The 17,589-nt window shown below is 38.2% G+C and overlaps 1 protein-coding gene across 1 annotated transcript in view; it reads left to right on the plus strand.

The window, feature by feature from the left end:
• Positions 1–15,979, plus strand: part of LOC104595408 (uncharacterized) — a 40,134-nt gene extending 24,155 nt beyond the window's left edge. The window contains exon 3 of the mRNA XM_010256135.3: positions 14,792–15,979. Within this exon, the coding sequence (XP_010254437.2) occupies positions 14,792–15,736 (945 nt within the window). The 3' untranslated portion in view covers positions 15,737–15,979. The remainder of the gene's footprint in view (positions 1–14,791) is intronic.
• The last annotated feature ends 1,610 nt before the right edge of the window (positions 15,980–17,589 follow it).

The following is a 17,589-nucleotide window of genomic DNA, read 5'->3' on the forward strand; positions in this document are numbered from 1 at the left end:
CCTTTGAATATTGGAATGTTTTTGATTGATCTAGTTTACTTCTTGGTTCTTTTCTTGATTCCTTGCATTCTTGCTGGATTTTCTTGATTCCTTGCATCCTGTGAACCTCTTTGTATCTTTTTTGAAATTGTTGTTAGAAAACTATTCTTCCATGAAATTTGTGCTTGCTGAAACCTATTTTGGTACAGTATCTGTTGGCTTTTGCTTCTGTTTGGCTCTTAAAAAGTTGATCATAAAGGGAAAAGGAGACACTCTTTTATCCCTAGGATAAATGATTTTATCCTGTAGGTCAATAAGTATCATGTTAAACTCATCCAACACCCCAAAATTGCTATTTCTCCTGCCTTTTTTTACAGACCTAAAGTTATCCTTAACCTATGTGAACGCTACCATATGGTTGATACTGAAGTTCTCTATCAGGGGTGATTGCATACCCCCATCCCTAGGGACAACTTTTTTCTTGGGAATGTTCCAAGCCTTCCCTAAATCTTAAAACCCAGTCCTATTTGCAATTAATTGATGATATTTTGTGACACATTTGCAATGGGTTTGGACCAGGTACCTGAGACACATTTGCAATTAATTGATGATACTGCCATATTTTGTGAGGATGAGGGTTTAGAAGGGATTAGAAAACTGTTAGCATTTATTAATTGTGCTAACTTTTGAGAGGACTTTCAACCTTAGAATAAATCAGAGCAAAAATTGGTTAGCAAGCAGAATTTAGAAGAGAGTGTGCTTGAAATATACTATTATTATTCTTGGATGCTCAGCTTCTGATTGGCCTACTTCTTACCTTGGGCTTTCTTTATGAGACAATCCTAGATCCTTGTCATTTTGAAGTCTTGTTAATAAATTCCATGAAAAAAGTTGCAACTTGGAAGAGAAATCACATCTCTCTGGAAATAGGATTACCCTAATAAAATCAACCTTCACTAACCTTTCCAATTTACTTCTTTTTTCTATATTTAAAGTCCCCATGACGGTCCATAAAAGACTATAAAAAGTTGTGCACAACTTTCTTTAGGTACAAGGAGACTAATAAGGATCATCTTATAAACCAGGAGAGAACGTGTATGAAGGAAAATGATCTTGGTTTTGGAAGATTATACACAATGCTATTACAAAAGCAGTTGTGGAGGTTCCCCTTCAGTTCCAAACTTCCAATGAATTGTGGCATTGAATGGCAGACTTTAAACAGGCTAAAAGCTGGTTGGGACACAAACCTGGCTTCTTGTTGGAAGGCCATTGTATTTATCTTTGATTTGTTTTCCAAGTTCATCAGATATGATCATTGGAAGGAATATAAGATTAGGTTTTGGAGGGTCTTTCGGGGTGGGGATATTCCATTATACATTAAATACCCTAGATGTGTTCCATCTCCCATTATAAATATCATTTTCTCTTTTTTTGGATAAATATATCATTTTCTCTTTTTTGTGTGTCTATCTTTTCTTTGCTCATTCATGAGACCTTGGGTTGAGGGTGTGAACAACCCTATTCAGTTCTAGGTTTAAAGTAGAGAAGAAGAAGAGGAAGAAGAAGAAGAGAAGAGAAAGAAGAAGGAGAAGAAGGGTTCGGCTAGTAGAGGAAAAGTTACCTCACTAGTTGACCCACTTGTATTTATATCAAATAAACTAAGTTACAAGAAAGACAATATTGCCCCTTACAAGTGATGGAACACATAACTTAAACTTGAATAAAACAGACCTTTCACTCTCAAATAGATAAACCTAAAAGACCAAAATACCCCTGTTTTTTGAAATCTAACACTCCCCCTCAAGCTGGAGAGTATATGTCATATAGTCTCAGCTTGTCACAAATATAATCTACTCTGCCCCGAGACAGCCCCTTTGTAAAGAGATCTGCCCACTAGTTTTCTGAGCTCACATGAGATGTAGTTATCACTCCACTGATCACTTTCTCTCTTACAAAGTGACAATTGACCTCAATATGCTTTGTTCTCTCATGGAAGACTGGATTAGAAGAGATATGTACAACTGCTTGATTATCATAGTATAGTCTCATGGGTTTGTCAACTGAGAATCCCATCTCCTATAGCAAGTTCTTCAACCATATTAATTCACATGTGGTATGAGCCATAGCCCTGTACTCAGCTTCTGCACTACTCCTTGCCACCAATGTTTGTTTCTTATTCTTCCAAGTTACAAGATTGCCACCAAGGAAGGTACATACCCTATAGTTGATCTCCTGTTTGATACAGAACCAACCCAATCAGCATCTGTATACCCTACTATCTCAAGAGTTCCTCCACTTTTGTATAGCAAACCACGACCTGGAGCACCCTTCAGATACCTAACAATCCTTAGAACTACTTCCCAATGAGGAATCCGAGGATGTTGTATAAACTGATTCACCATACTCACAGCAAATGATTTATCTAGCCGAGTAATAGTTAGATAGTTCAACTTTCCCACCAACCTCCTGTACCTTCCAGGATCATTGAACTCTTCACCTGCATCAACACTCAACTTAACATTCAGTTCCATAGGTGTCTCGGCTGGTTTAGCACCTAACAGTCCTGTTTCTTCAACTAGGTCAAGAACATATTTTCTTTGACATAAGTTAATTCCATGCCTTGACCTTGCAACTTCTATTCCCAGGAAGTACTTCAGTTTACCCAAATCTTTCGTATTGAAGTGGTCCCATAGGAATTTCTTCAACTTGTCAATCCCATTACTATCACTCCCAGTTATGATAATATTGTCCACATACACCACTAGCAAGATTTTCCCATCTTTTGAGTCATGGCTGAACACAGAATGATCTACCTGACACTGTTTCATCCCAAAGTTCTTCACTACTTCACTGAATTTGCTAAATCACGCGCGTGGAGATTGTTTCAGTCCATAAATTGCCTTTTTAAGTCTACAAACCTTACCATCCTCCCCTTGAGCAACAAACCTAGTGGTTGCTCCATATATACCTCCTCAACGATATCACCATGCAGGAAGGAATTTTTTATGTCAAGCTGCAAGAGAGGCCAATCATACATAGCTGCTAATGAAATCAATACCCGAACTAAGCCAATTTTAGTCATAGGAGAAAATGTCTCCATATAGTCCACATCATACAACTGAGAATATCCCTTGGCCACTAACCTGGCCTTCAATCATTCCACACTGCCATCTAGAAGATACTTCACTGTGTAGACCCACTTACACCCAACAACATGCTTACCAGGAGGAAGAGTAGTAAGTTCCCACGTGTGATTGTGTTGTAGAGCAGACAATTCCTCTTCCATTGCTTGCTGCCACCCTAGGGGGAGGTAAGGGCTTCCTAGACAGTTTTGGGAATGGAAACAGAGGATAGCAAGGATATAAAGTGGCGATGGGAAGCAGAAAGGTGAGCAACTGAAAAATAATGTGAAATAGGGTGAGATTTACAAGTATGTATACCTTTCCGCAGTGCAATAGGAAGATCAAGGTTCGAGGGAGAAGGTGCAACCATAGGATCTGTCGATGGGGACCGAATTGGAGGGGCCAGTGCTCTTCTGTGAGTATACACTTGTCGGATTGGTGGCCTCTTAGTAGTAACTGGCACGGGAGATGTATCTGCAACTGGAATAGGAACTACAGGAAGGGGGTCCTCAACTGGGACAGGAAGTGGAACTACGGGGGAAGGAGAAGGAACCTAAGTGTCCGAGAAAAATGGGACCGATTCAAAGAAAGTGACATGGGAACACACAAATGACTTATGAGAGTTAGGGTTATTGCACTTATACCCTTTTTGAGTCCTGGAGTATCCAAGGAAGATGCATTTAGTAGCTTGTGTGTTTAACTTGTCTAAACTAGGCCCCAAATTTTGAACAAAACAAAAACACCCAAAGACTCTCGGGGTGAGAGGAAACGGAAACAAAGTAGGAAACAAAATTGAGAAAGGGAATTGACTTCCAAGGATGGACATGGGCATCTAATTGATGAGAAAACATGATGTGAGGACAGCATCACTCTAAAAATGCTTTGGGACATTCATATTAAGCATCATAGACCAAGCAGTTTCAAGTAGGTGTCGATTTTTCCATTTAGCTACATCGTTCTGTTGTAGGGTGTAGGAACAAGAAGTTTGATGAATTATCCCATGGTGCTCTATGTATTGCTGAAATGGTGTTGAGGTGTACTCTTTTGCATTACCGCAGCGAAGAATTTTAATATGAACACCAAACTGGGTATGTATTTCAGCATAAAATTTTTGAAAAATAGAGACCAATTCACTGCAATCTTTCATAAGATAGAGCCATGTCATCCTTGAAAAGTCATCAACAAAAATTACAAAATACTTATAACCATTGTATGATATTACTTTATTTGGACCCCAAACATCAGAATGAACTAAAGAAAAATGACTCAGGACACGACTATCAACTCTTGGACTAAAAGAGACTATGATGTTTCCCATGCTGACACGACTCACAATCCAACGATGAAAGATAACTTAAGGACGGAACCAGCAACTTCAGAGCCTTGAGAGATGGATGACCAAGTCTGTAGTGCCATTGAAGAGGAGTAAGAGATGATTGAAATGCTACTGGCGGGCCACCACCATCAAGGTAATACAATCCACCTGCCCTTCACCAATCTTCATCCCTGTCTTGAGATCCTGAAACACACAAGAGGAGGGATAAAAGGTTATAGAACAATTAAGTGGCTTGGTTAATCTACTAAAAGACATAAGGTTATAAAAGGGAACTTGGGAATATATAAAACAAATGATAAAGATAAGGAGGAAAGATCAACATCACCAACACTACAAATGGGAGATGTAGAACCATTAGCAAGAGTAACTGTTTGAGATGTAGAGGATGGAGAAAGTGAAGAAAATACGTTTGGAGTCCCAAACATATGATCCGAGGCTCCAGAGTCAATGATCTAGTGTGAAGGTTTGGAAGCCAAACAAGCCATACCTGAATGGGCAAGAGTACATGTGCTTTGTTGAGAGGATGTCTGAAGGAATTGCTCATATTCCGCACGTGGTACACTCACCATCTCCTTCCTAGAAGCACTAGTAGATGTGGTGGGAGTCTGATTAGTTTGCTGATTTTCACTAACTGTACCACTGCCCCTAGTCACAACATGGTTAGCCCAAGTGTTGGGTGGACCATGTAAATTATAGCAAAAATTAACAGTGTGCCCCTCTAATCCATAGTATGTACACTTCCTAGGTACATTACTCCTTACTTTACCACGACTTGCCCTTGAGTCTCGACCTCCACTCCGACCACCAGCACGGTTAAACATAGGACCACCTCGGTTTCCTGGAAGTCCACGACCACCACCTCCACCTCCTCTATTTCCACGACCTCCCCCTCTAGTCACCACAAAACCAGATCTGTTTGAGGGAGAATACTCTGTAGACTCAATAGATGTCCTCCTAAGACGAGCAAACACTTCTTCAAGTGAGGGAAGAGCAGACCCTCCCAGTATTTGTGCTCGAACAGGCTCATATTCAGCCTTTGGACCCACCTGAACATCTGGTGTCAGAGGATGATATACATTAAGCTCATTTTGGATATTTCTCATGCTTGCATAGTATTCCTCCAAGCTTTGGTTGCCTTGCTTCAGATTAAAGTACTCTTGGTACAACTGATATACCCTAGTTGTATTGTCTTGTCCGGAATAAAGTTTCTTAGCATGGTCCCGGATTTCTTTAGTTGTATCTAGGAACCATGTCATAATTTGAGCATCCTCCTACTCCCCTCCCAATCACTGAACCCTAAAGAATCAGAGGAAGGTTTTTCCTCTCTTACATGCTTTACCTTTTTCTTGGCCTTTAAGAACACCTCCACTGACTTGGCCCACGGCACAGTTCTCACCATTCAACTTAATAGATGTCATTTGAACATTTAAGTAATTTGGAGAGATCATAACACTTGTTTTATTGTCACTCGCATCTCTGGTTGACGTCATTTTCAACTAAATCTCCTCACTTCACAAAGGAATCACTGTTATAGACAAGGTATTTACCTTCAACTATTCAGAATCAAACCACACACTACTCAGAAAAGTATAAACATCACCACACTACTGCTGTCATGAATTCAGCAACTGAAAACCCTACTTTCAACGCACATACCCAGGTATAAACAGAAGAAAAAGGGACTGATATGCATACTAATCACTTCACACCACCACAGAAATATATTCTAGACCAAAACACAGCAGCCGCAGTCCACTACTTGGGCGGAAAAAAAAAACTGTTCATACCTGTCCACAAACAGCCCTCTTCGTATCACAGAATAGAGGGCATCTAGTACACCACTTCAACGACCACCACCACAGCAACCGGAAGCATACTTACCTCCAAAAACAGAAAATGACCACTCCTTTTTGGCCTCTTTCCGAGCTTCCAATCAGTCTAGGAGAAAAATGAAGAAACCTGATATGGCTGGCGGCAAACCCAGGAAGAAGAAAGGGCGATGAGAAAAGAAGAAAAAAAAAAAGAAAAGAAAACTGGTGTTTTATTGCTCTGATACCACGTGAACAACCCTGTTCAGTTCTATGTTTAAAGTAGAGAAGAAGAAGAGGAAGAAGAAGAAGAAGAGAAGAGGAAGAAGAAGGAGAAGAAGGGCTCGACCATTAGAGGAAAAGTTACCTCACTAGTCGACACACTTGTATTTATAACAAATAAACTAAGTTACAAGAAAGACAATATTGTCCCTTACAAGTGATGGGACACATAACTTAAACTTGAATAAAACAGACCTTTCACTCTCAAATAGATAAACCTAAAGACCAAAATACCCCTGTTCTGTGAACTCTAACAGAGGGCAAGGTTCAAAATATTGATACACCCAATACATTGGAACGTTCATATCAGGGGTTTGACCAACACACTTCCTATTTGTTTAAGTTTTTTGGTTCAGAATTTTATTTATTTATTTGTTTTTTGAAGAATCAAGCAAAATTTTCATTAAAAGAAAAAGATTACATCATATCACCCTTGGTTGTCTAGATGACACAAATACATTCTCAAAGCTTTAAAACAAAGCATTACAAGACTATAAATCAAGGAAATTCCAGAAATTTTCAATGAAATCAGCTTTGGAGGCCTGATCAGATTGCCCATTCCTGCCAGCAAAATTCAAATCTCCACCCATGAAAATATATACATGAAAAAATTTTGAACCTTGGTTAAGGGATTATGGATTGGATGATTATCGTAAACTTTTATCTTTACTAGAATGGGTTTTCATAGATCTCTTCTTTAGTGTTGATTGTTAGGTCTCGGCTAAATCCAATGAAAACTTCTCATGTGCACTGTTCTTCAATGTTCTTTTCTCTTGTCCCTATCCTCCTAGGCAAGGTTTTAAAAACATTGTTGACCTGGGCGGTTGAACCGTTTGACCCACGAACCGGTCATATTACCAGTTCCATTTATCACCCAACCCATTTTAGACTAAAGAACATTGATTTGACCAAAGAACTGCTGACTTGGAGGGTTGAACCATTAAACTATTTGACCCAGGCAATGTTTCGCAGGTTGAAATCAATGAATCATTTAATCTTTTTAAAATTTCACTTTTTGAAATTTGGTAAACTGACTCTCATGTATTTGATAAAAAAAACTGACTCTCATCTCTCTCTCTCTCTCTCCTTTCACATAACAGACCTCTACTAATGTTGAAAGAAACCTCTACTGTCTATCTGTCTTCTATCACCTCTCTACCTCTAAGAGTCCATAGCCCTGTACTTTTTCAACCATTCCAATTTCAGCCTCTAACCTAGTGGGACCCAACATTGTAAATTGGAATGCATCTCTGGGGGGTTGTATGGTGACTGTGGTCAGATTATATAAAATCAACATTCAAAGGACCTAGGGTAACGGGTCAACCCATTCAATCCAAATGGTTGAACCACTGACCCAGAAATGGAGACAAAAATCGTTCTGTTTCTGGGTCGATTTTTAAAACATTGCTACTATGAAGTTAGCTCCTAGTGGAAGCAACTTGCAATTTGGGGGTGATCCACTTAAAAATAACACTTGTGAGGTCATGTAGAACAGAAACAGAACAGATGGCCTCTTTGGTGCCTTTCGCCTTGTATGTTTTTCTTTTCTTTTTTTCTTGGGGGGAGGAGTGAGGCAAGTTGTGAGCTTATCATTTTCTAATCTCCTAACCTTTTGTAGATGGAATTTGGGAATACTTCCTTTCCCTGCTTGGTTTCAAATGGACAGCACCACGGGACATCGATTGTCTTTTTAGACATCTCTTTTCTCCCCTACAAAGGGAAGGGGAAATGTCATGTCATGGATGGTCTTAGAGGATATATAGTGCATATAAAAAAAAAAAAAAAAGACAAGCAATTCCAAGAGGTCATAATCAAGTTGATGTCCATCTGTGTAACTACACTAGTTACAGAAAATGGCTGAACTTGAATTGTCTAGCATGGATGATATATTAAGGTGTTGGCGGATTTCATCTTCTAGAAGACTAGTAAGAATTCATGATTGGATACCACCATCGTTTGATGTTATAAAGTAGAACTTTGATATCCAGGAATTTTAGGAATAGGTGGTCCTTTTAGAGACTGCCAAGGCAATATTTTGGTGCATGCAAGTTCTGTTGGGGTGAATGGCACCACTAGAGAAGAACTATCCCTCTTGCAAGATTTATTGGGAGTTTCTTTGGGTTATATGAGGTGGAAGGAGACCAACAAGTCACCATTGAGTGAATGGCTTCAAAAAAAAAATCATTTGGTGAATGAGAAACTTGGGGAGCCTATTGGCAGTATTATTATCAAATAAGAGAAGCAAGATCATTGGCTATTAGTTTGGATGCCTCATCCTAATGGGTCCTAAGGTCTGCATGTTGGAATATGTTTTGATGATAGCAATATAGATAAAGCTATGAATGCTCTAACCCTTGTTTCATGTCTTTTAGTAAGTTACAGGTACTGATCATATTAGCTATGATTGCAATATTCAGAAGCAATCAATGAAGAATCAAGAATCAATTTGATAAGATCAAGAAGAAAGCAGGTTGATCAAGGCCAGATCAAGTCAAGCCAAAGTAGTGAGTCCAGTGTCAGTCATAGGATCATTATATAATTGGCTCAAGTGGAAGGACCTACTTGGTTTGCTAGATTGAACCTTAGGTGGTTTACCATAGGAAACCTACCCACTGAACTGAAATAGTTAAATAACTGAAATTGGTCTAAGTCATTTTTAGCCCAAGGGACATCCCCTGACTGGTCATGAGATAACCCCTGCAATTAGGCTAGTAGAGTAAATAATTGGAAAATCTGTCAAACTCAGGAGACAACACATAGAGACATAGAGGTGCCTCTTGTACTCAAGTTGTTCATATGGTCTTGCAATGATTCCAAAGTTCAAATGGACATTAATTGTTCTCTTGGTTTGAGAAATTTTCCAATATGGTAAAATATTTGAAAATGGGGTCATTGCATTGCATGTAAAAGAAGAAATCTCTATTTGGAAAAAGCAAGGATTTTCTCTTTCATAAGCATTTGTAGATAAGATTTTCAAAAAGAAAAAAGCTAACTTTCCATATTTGTGAAAGTCCAAGGAAGCAATCATATTTTGTCTTACACGTGCAATAAAGACAAAGTTGTCTTTGGGAGACAACAACACATCCCTCATTAATTATAATTTGAATGTATATTGATAAAAAAAAATATAATTTGAATGTAATCAAAGCTTTTTGTCTTGTATAAATAAGTAGCATTATCTTTTAAGAGACAAAAAGTAATCATCCCACAAAAGATAACGTGTGGAATACAAGCTTCTTGCCATTCTTGTGAAAAAGAGAAAGTGCTTTCAAAAGCATAAAGTTTTCCTACTTAGTATAAAGTCTAGAAAGGACAAGTTTTTCATTCTTATCTAAACCATACTCGAATTGGCAAGTGGTGTGTATTCCAAATATTTGGAATGTTAGAGAGATAGAGATCTCTCTCTTGAATGTTAGAGGATGTGGGTATAAAAGGCTTTGACTTCAGAGAATTAGTTGGGATGGGATAATGGTTATCTCATAGCTTCATCTCTTCTCTACTTGGCATACCCAAACCAATAGAGACATCCCCACCCACTAGAGTAAGGCAGCTCTATTTCCCAAGTCAAGCTTGAATAGTTTGAGCTATATTTGTGCTTCAATGTTGTAAGGAAGCTGTGTCTCATGTGCTTCAACTGTAAACATCTATCAAAGGAAGAAGTGTTAGAGAAAAACAAGAACAAGGGTGTTCTTGTTGTTGGTTTGTGAAGGGTTTGGATAGGACCTGTGAAGGCTATTCATGGAGGGTTAGGATAGGACCTGTGAAGGCTATCCAAGGTGCATTGAGTCTTCAATGTGTAAAGGTGGAGGCATGGCATCGAGCCCTCTTGGAGGGAAGACAAAGGCGTGGTGTAATGGTTTGGATAGGACCCTTGAAGGCTATCCATGTACTGTGATGTACATGGTTTAGTTGGCGCAGTTAAGCCCAACTAGTTGGTGGATGAAACTCTCAAGGTGGTGACCTTGGGGACAGGATGTAGGCTTGGGAAGAGCCATGCCTATATAAATTGAGATATCTCCTCGCTGTTCTTCTTTATGTCTTGTCTCTTACATTCTCCAAGCAATTCAGTTCAGGCTTGCAAATGAGGTTTGATGAGCTCAACTAAACTTTTAATTTGCATAATCAATTTATGAATGCTTGAATGTTTAGATAATCTCTTGCATAAGTTAATTAATCTCGAATGTGTTGCTGAGCTCTTGCAAATAGCCTAGGCCGAATAGGGTTTCATGTGCTTGAATTGATTACTGAATACGATTGCATGCATTGTTTAATGATTTAATGTGTTGTGCTGTAGCTGTAAATCAAAGATTGAATCAACTTCAGGTATTCCAACTTAGAAACTGAGAAACCCAATTCACCCCCCCCCCCCCTCCCCCAGCTGATTCCCTTACTATAGAATATACAAAAAATCAGGACTTGTATTGGGGGTCATACAAAAAATAAGGTGAGCAGCAAAGTTGGTGGTTTTGTTTTCTTTTCCTTTCCTCTGTTTCTTGCCCTTTTTGGTATGGGTCTACACAGTGCCTCGTAGTCGTAGTTCTACTTGATTCTTTGTTAAAAAATCCATGGTCAGTTACTGATAGCATGACTGATTTTCTTTTCCATCTACTTCTGGTATTTTTGCCTCACCAACATGCATGATTGATGTCAAGGTTGATTTCAATGAGAATATTTGATAACAATATGGTGGAATTTAACAAGGTCTTTCAAGCTCTGTCTGTTTCGTCATATATAAAATTTCTCAAAATCAGACAGTAAGGTGCTAGTTAAGAAGAGACGAAGTTGTTGATGGTGTTTCCATAGAAGAAGAGTTAGGCTTTGTGACTTAACTTCAGGAATAGGTCATATATTCAGGTGTTGGCGTGTTGCTGCAGTTCAACAAAAAGAGGAAGGAGGTTTCTAATTTAAGATGAAAGCTGCAGCTACTTTGACAAAGCTCACAAAGAAATAGAAAGAGGAAGGTAGGTGCGAAGAAGAAAAGCAACCCTAGTCCAGAAGTTGTTGAAGCTTCTCCACTGTAGGAGTCCTCTTCAAACAAATCAAAGGAGTTGAAAAGGCCAAGAAAAGTCTTCATCTATCAATTTTACAGCTGAGATATGCATTATTATTTATACAAAATAATATTTACAAATAAGTCCTAAGAATTCTTGATTTGATAAGTTTTCAAAAGGTTTTTACAGCAAGAAAAGAAATGGATTTTCATTCAAGTGGGCTTGTCAATTGAACAACCCCCCCCCCCCCCCCCCACCCCCCCACCCCAAAAAAAAAAAAAAAATTAGTAACAATATAGGCAATAGGCTGTCATGAAAATTTTATGTTCCAGTAGTGGAGATTAGAGGCAGACTGATGAGGAAATACCTGGACAAGGTGTTGAATCTGAAATGTACACTAAAATTTTAAGTTTCCAACACAATGTGGCACCTTTATACAGGTTTTATAGGTATGTAGTTTGTACTTCCTAATGCTGCCTTGGCACATGGCATGGGTGCAAAGCATTCAATGTTCACAGGTGTCGGGACATGTCAACCTTCAAAAATTACATTAGGAGGGGCATGTTATAACTTATAATTAAACATTTAATTGTATAGTTAATTTGAATATATAGTAGAGTAATAATGTTAAAAAAAATTGAAAACCAAAGTATGAACTCTTTATAATAATAAAATTAAGTGATGACTTTTTATTGGATGTGTTTTTTCTTGGGATATCTTGTTTAGGAGTTGTAGATGCTGAGCTGTTTTTGCTGACTTCAGCTTGGAGCAGCATTGAGATATTATAAGGGTTGGAATGGTTTTTAGCATGCCCAGACACTAGTCTTACGGAATCCTAGTAACTAATGCATTGTACTATTTACTTACCCATTTACTAGTGGTCCAAGAGAACTGCATCTGGAAAAAGAATAGGAAAAGCTAAATTCGCCATACGATCATATGTCCTGGTCTGTTTTTTTCCTTTAACAAGGACATGAAACAATATTCTCTGTTAGGGAGACTTGGATTTAAGAGAGCATTATACCTTCCTTGGAAATACCTCTCTGAAAAACAAAGAAATAACCTTGCCATGAAACATAATATAGGTATCATGATACGAAGATAACCAAACAAGTATCAAAGTTTGAAGAGGACTAATGTAGTCATGAGATAAATAGCATTGCCGATCATGAAATTGCATACAGCAGACCTGGATCTCTACTTGGAGGAAGACTTAATATGCCATTTTGGTTGTAGCAGAGACTTGGGATCAAATCCCACCTTCACCAGGGTTTGTCAGTATGGGCTACCCCTGGTTGTGTAATTAAAACAACATTGGAAGAAGGGTCTTCTGTTTGAATCCATGTTTTCCAGCTTTCTGAGTCAGACTCCCTAGTATGCATCAGATAGCAATTTCAGTGTTCATATCCACACAACTATTCTGTTTATGCAGCATTTTCTTTTTCAAATATCACCTTAGGATACACTACAAAAAGGTAAAGTATCATGTGGGTCTCAAAACCCATAACTCAGGCCACCCCACTTTTAGGGTACAATTTATTTTTATCAATACTTTTTGGGTACATATCCAGCCTATTTATATGGGAATTTCTGTGTCAATACACTTGTGTTTTAAGTTTTTTCTTTCAGTTTTATTTGGTATCTATTATTGTAATAATTGTAAATAGACAACTAACTGGGTGCTACCCTACTCTGAATGCTAATGTTCATTTTTATCCAAAACAAGCTTAAAATCTGTTTTTCTAGGAAGTTTAGGAGCCCCGGTTACCGGGTAGGCATCTCTCTATTTAGTGCCACAACTCTGTGGCCTTCAAAAGCTTCCCAAGTTATATCCTTCTCACTGCCTACCTACATGTAAGGCTGTTGATCTTTTCCCTTTTGAGCTAGGGTTTGAATCAATAGTTTGAGGACTGGTTGAATTTTCAAAGGAACTGAAATAGTTGATACTTGTGGGGATTATGGTAATACTCAAAGGTTAAACACTTAGTAAAAGTGGTTTTTCTTGTAGGGATTTATTTTATTTTTATTTTTTTCTTAGCATCATAGAATGGAAAGGGGCCCATTGCTTAGTGTAATGGTAAAATCTCAAGCAAGTGTGAGAGAGAACTCAAGTCTGAGGGCAGCCACTTCGTGCCAAAAAAAAAAAAAATGCCAAAGGTGGTTAGGACCATACTGAGTCTACTCCTCCCAAGACCCCAGATAGCTTTTTATTGGCTGGGTAAGACCCCAGATAGCTGGGGCCAACATTGGGCAATGGCCATTTTTATACATTCTAATGGTTGGTAAAGCTAGCAACTATAATGTCTTGAATGAGTTCTTGAAGGAAAACCTCAAATGAGTAAGGATTTATAGATGGAGCATGACTTTGAACAATAATAGAATTCAAGTATTGGGGAAGTATTTATTAGTGTGGATAATAAAGGGGAGAAAAAAGAAAAAAAAAAGCGGAAGTTTTGTGATGGTCTTAATGTCTTATCAGAAAATTGCAGGGACAGGATGGAAAACAACAGAAGATAAAAGGGAAATGAGTAATGAGTAATGATATTTGAACTTTGGGTTTTCTAAAGTTATTTTATTGCTGAGAGTACATTATATCCTTGTTACATAAGCATTGTATGTTTATTATCTTTATATTTTCTTTTCTTTATATAACTTTTTCAGGCTATCCTCTTCATCTTCTTTTGGGATGGTTGTGTTTTCTCTTTATATTTATCTATTTTATTTTTTCATCTTTTTTTGGTGGGAAGTGGTTTGGATAAGGCTAATCTTTTCCCTTTTTTTTCTGTAAATGTTAAAAGCTTGAATTCTTTTGAAGAAGCATGTGATCGTTCATAGACAGTTAAATCCATGGCAATTCTTACAGTACCATAATTATTTCTGATCTGGTCAATGGTCACATGTTCTCACTTGAAATATTGATGAAGGCAAGTATCAAAATGTCCAGGACTTCATTTGAGCTTTCTAAATTCCTTATCCTTTTCTTCTGTTTTTTTTTTTTTTTTGATGTTCAATTATCTTCCTTAATTAGGTTGTCTTGAATGATCTACCCATTTATGTGTAATCTCATTATGAGTTTTTGAAATTCATAAAATGCTTTAGGTAAGCTTGGGACATATTGACAACAGAAGATTAAGTGCTTGAGGACATTTGTCAAGAGTTGGAACTACTTTCAATTTGTGAATCAATTTGCCTTGCGGTTATTTATTTTTTTAGCAACTTTGTTCTATTTGGTAATTTCAACTGTATGTCTTTGCTCCTGATGTTCTTTTGCAGTTCATGCCCAAGAAAGGAGGGACACCCAAGAAGAATGAGATCATTTTCATTGCTCCAACTGGGGAAGAGATCAGTAATCGAAAACAGCTGGAACAATACCTTAAATCACACCCTGGTGGTCCTGCAATATCTGAGTTTGATTGGGGCACTGGTGAGACACCACGTAGATCAGCAAGGATCAGTGAGAAGGCAAAAACAGCTCCACCACCAGAACCTGAGCCACCAAAGAAGAGAAGCAGGAAGTCATCAGGATCAAAGAAGGATACTAAAGAAACAGAAGCCCCTCCTGAAGGGACTGATGGGAACAAAGAAGTTCAGATGCAAGATGCAGTGGAAACTGAGAAAGATAGTGCTGAAACAAAGAAAGAGAAAGCTATAAACTTAGAAAATCAAGGTGAAATTGAGAACAAAAAACAAGAAGATACAGAGATAACCAAGGATGATACTGAAGTGGGAGAAGCTGCTGCAGAGAAATCCCATGCTGACAAAGCCAAGGAGGAAAAGGAAATTCAAATTCAAGAAGATGCAGCAGTTAACAAGGAAGATGAGACAGAAAAAGAAGTGAAAGCCGAGGAAGTGAAGGTTCCAGAAATGGTAGAGCAACCAAAAATAGAGACTAGCAAAAATGAGGGTCCAAATAGTGGTGAAGGGAAGCCAGAGATGGTTGTTAATGAAGTGAAACACAAAGAAGAGGCAAGGGAGAAAGAAAAGCAAAACAAAACTTCATCGGAATTCATTGGAGAAATCAAGGAGAAACACTCAGAGCATGAAAACAATGAACAGCATAGTTCACAGGTGGAAGAGAATGGTAAGAAATTGGAGGGGCCTCTGATTGAGAATGGCTGCCGTGATGGTGAGGATGGTGAGACCAAGACTCAGGAGGTCAATCAAATTGGACGAGTTGGTGCACAGCAGCCTCCTGAACCCTCACCAGTCAGCTGCTGAGTATATTTCCTCTTTACCATCTTTCTTTCACTTCAATTGCCTACACCTAGTTCTTTGGATGACTGTAATGTCAGTTTCCTTGATTGGGATCTGGTTTTCAGCTGTATCATGGTAGATTAGGCCTCGGATGCATCATCTTTATGCTGCATTGGAAAGAACGTAGGTTGTACCTTATAACAATGGCACTAGTATTGTGGTGTCGAAAACTACTACTAATATATTACTACTGTACACGACTACTAATCTCCAAACTTATGGACAATATGCATGACCTATATGGTTTGAAATTTGGCAGATTTCTTTGAAGGGAAGAGTTGCTTTGTCCTGATTAAAGAACAAAAATGGGATACAGCAACATAGCATGCTTCTGGGATGTTGTTACAAATGTGCTAAGCATCATTCACTTTCTTTAAAAATAACTTCATGAGCAGGTTAGGTATCAAAGCTGGTTGTTTGAATGGGTTCGTGCCCAAGATTCCATACCAATGCCATATATAGCGTCTTCATCTTTGGAATCTGAATCAACACATGGTCATAATGCACACTAATGCAGGTGCAATGCTAGTTACAATTTTGCTCCTATCGAGAATAGCCAGCATCTAAGGATGGACCATGGGCCTATTGGCAAAATCTATTAAGAAGAAAATTACAAGGTTCAGGAGGTATTGGGAAGCCATTGCAACACTAAATGGTTGCTGAGGATACCTCATTACTGACCAAGGCACAATAGACTAGTACCTATGGTCTAATGGCAAGCCAGAGCCCAGAAGGGAGGCATTAACTTGTTAGATTGAGTTGTACAACTTCCACACACCACATAAAACCCTACAAATTACAAGCACATAATCTGCTACACTTGATTTAGGTATAGCACCAAGCAGTCAAGCACCTTTGACAAGCATGAAGCATGACCTTCAGCTTAAGCACTAAAGAAGGTTTACACAGGATAACTGCATAGCAAGGTTCAGAAGTATCATATCATATTGCATAGCTCATCCCCCAAGCCAGGTGCAGACGGGATTTGACCCCAAGTCTCCGCAGTGTGATTTCATGGCTTCAAATCACAACGAGCAGCCACATAAAATAAGGGGAGCGTGTCTTTGAAACCTGAAAAAAAAAGAAAATTGATTTATGGGGAAGAAAACTGTAAAAAGTGGAGAATGTCCTTTGAAACACCCAATACGCATGAACAATGGTCAAAACATTAAAAAAATCAACTATTCAAATAGGGAGCATTGCATAAGTGTGAGAATACTGGTTCAAGTCAAAGAGCAGCCACATTGTGCAAAGAAAAATGCTGAAGGTTGGGTATAATGGCCTTTTCATTTTTTTCTTTTGAAGATAAAAAGATAAAGCATTTATTTCAATCAACAAATTACAACACCTATGCATCCAAGATAACTGAGGCAATGCATTCAAGGGCCTCAATATCCCATTGCCGACTCCGGTTTTGAATATGAACTTGTTTTGTCAATTGGTGAGTTGCATTATTACCGTTTCTTTTCAACTATGATACCAGAAAAGGTCGCAGCCAATCAACTGCTATCATAAAAGAGGTGACCAACTAGGTGCTATTCATCAAAATTTACGGGTGCTTTAATTAGTCAAAACTCTTATTTTATCATGTCTTTCCGGTGTCAAAGATTTTACCAAGTGTTAATTATATATATATATATATATATATATATATATATATATATATATTTATTTATTTATTTATTTATGAGAACAAGTATCTTGGATCTTCTATGCATATGCATCTCTACCCACTTAATTGGGTAGTAGGCCCCTAAATTAGTTTAAAAGAATACTAGCAGATCGCCCCTGCGTTGTAGGGCTTGGAGAAGCTAAAT

This window comes from Nelumbo nucifera, chromosome 2 (assembly GCF_055504915.1).
Source record: "Nelumbo nucifera cultivar China Antique chromosome 2, China Antique-T2T, whole genome shotgun sequence".
Classification (NCBI taxonomy): Eukaryota; Viridiplantae; Streptophyta; class Magnoliopsida; order Proteales; family Nelumbonaceae; genus Nelumbo; species Nelumbo nucifera.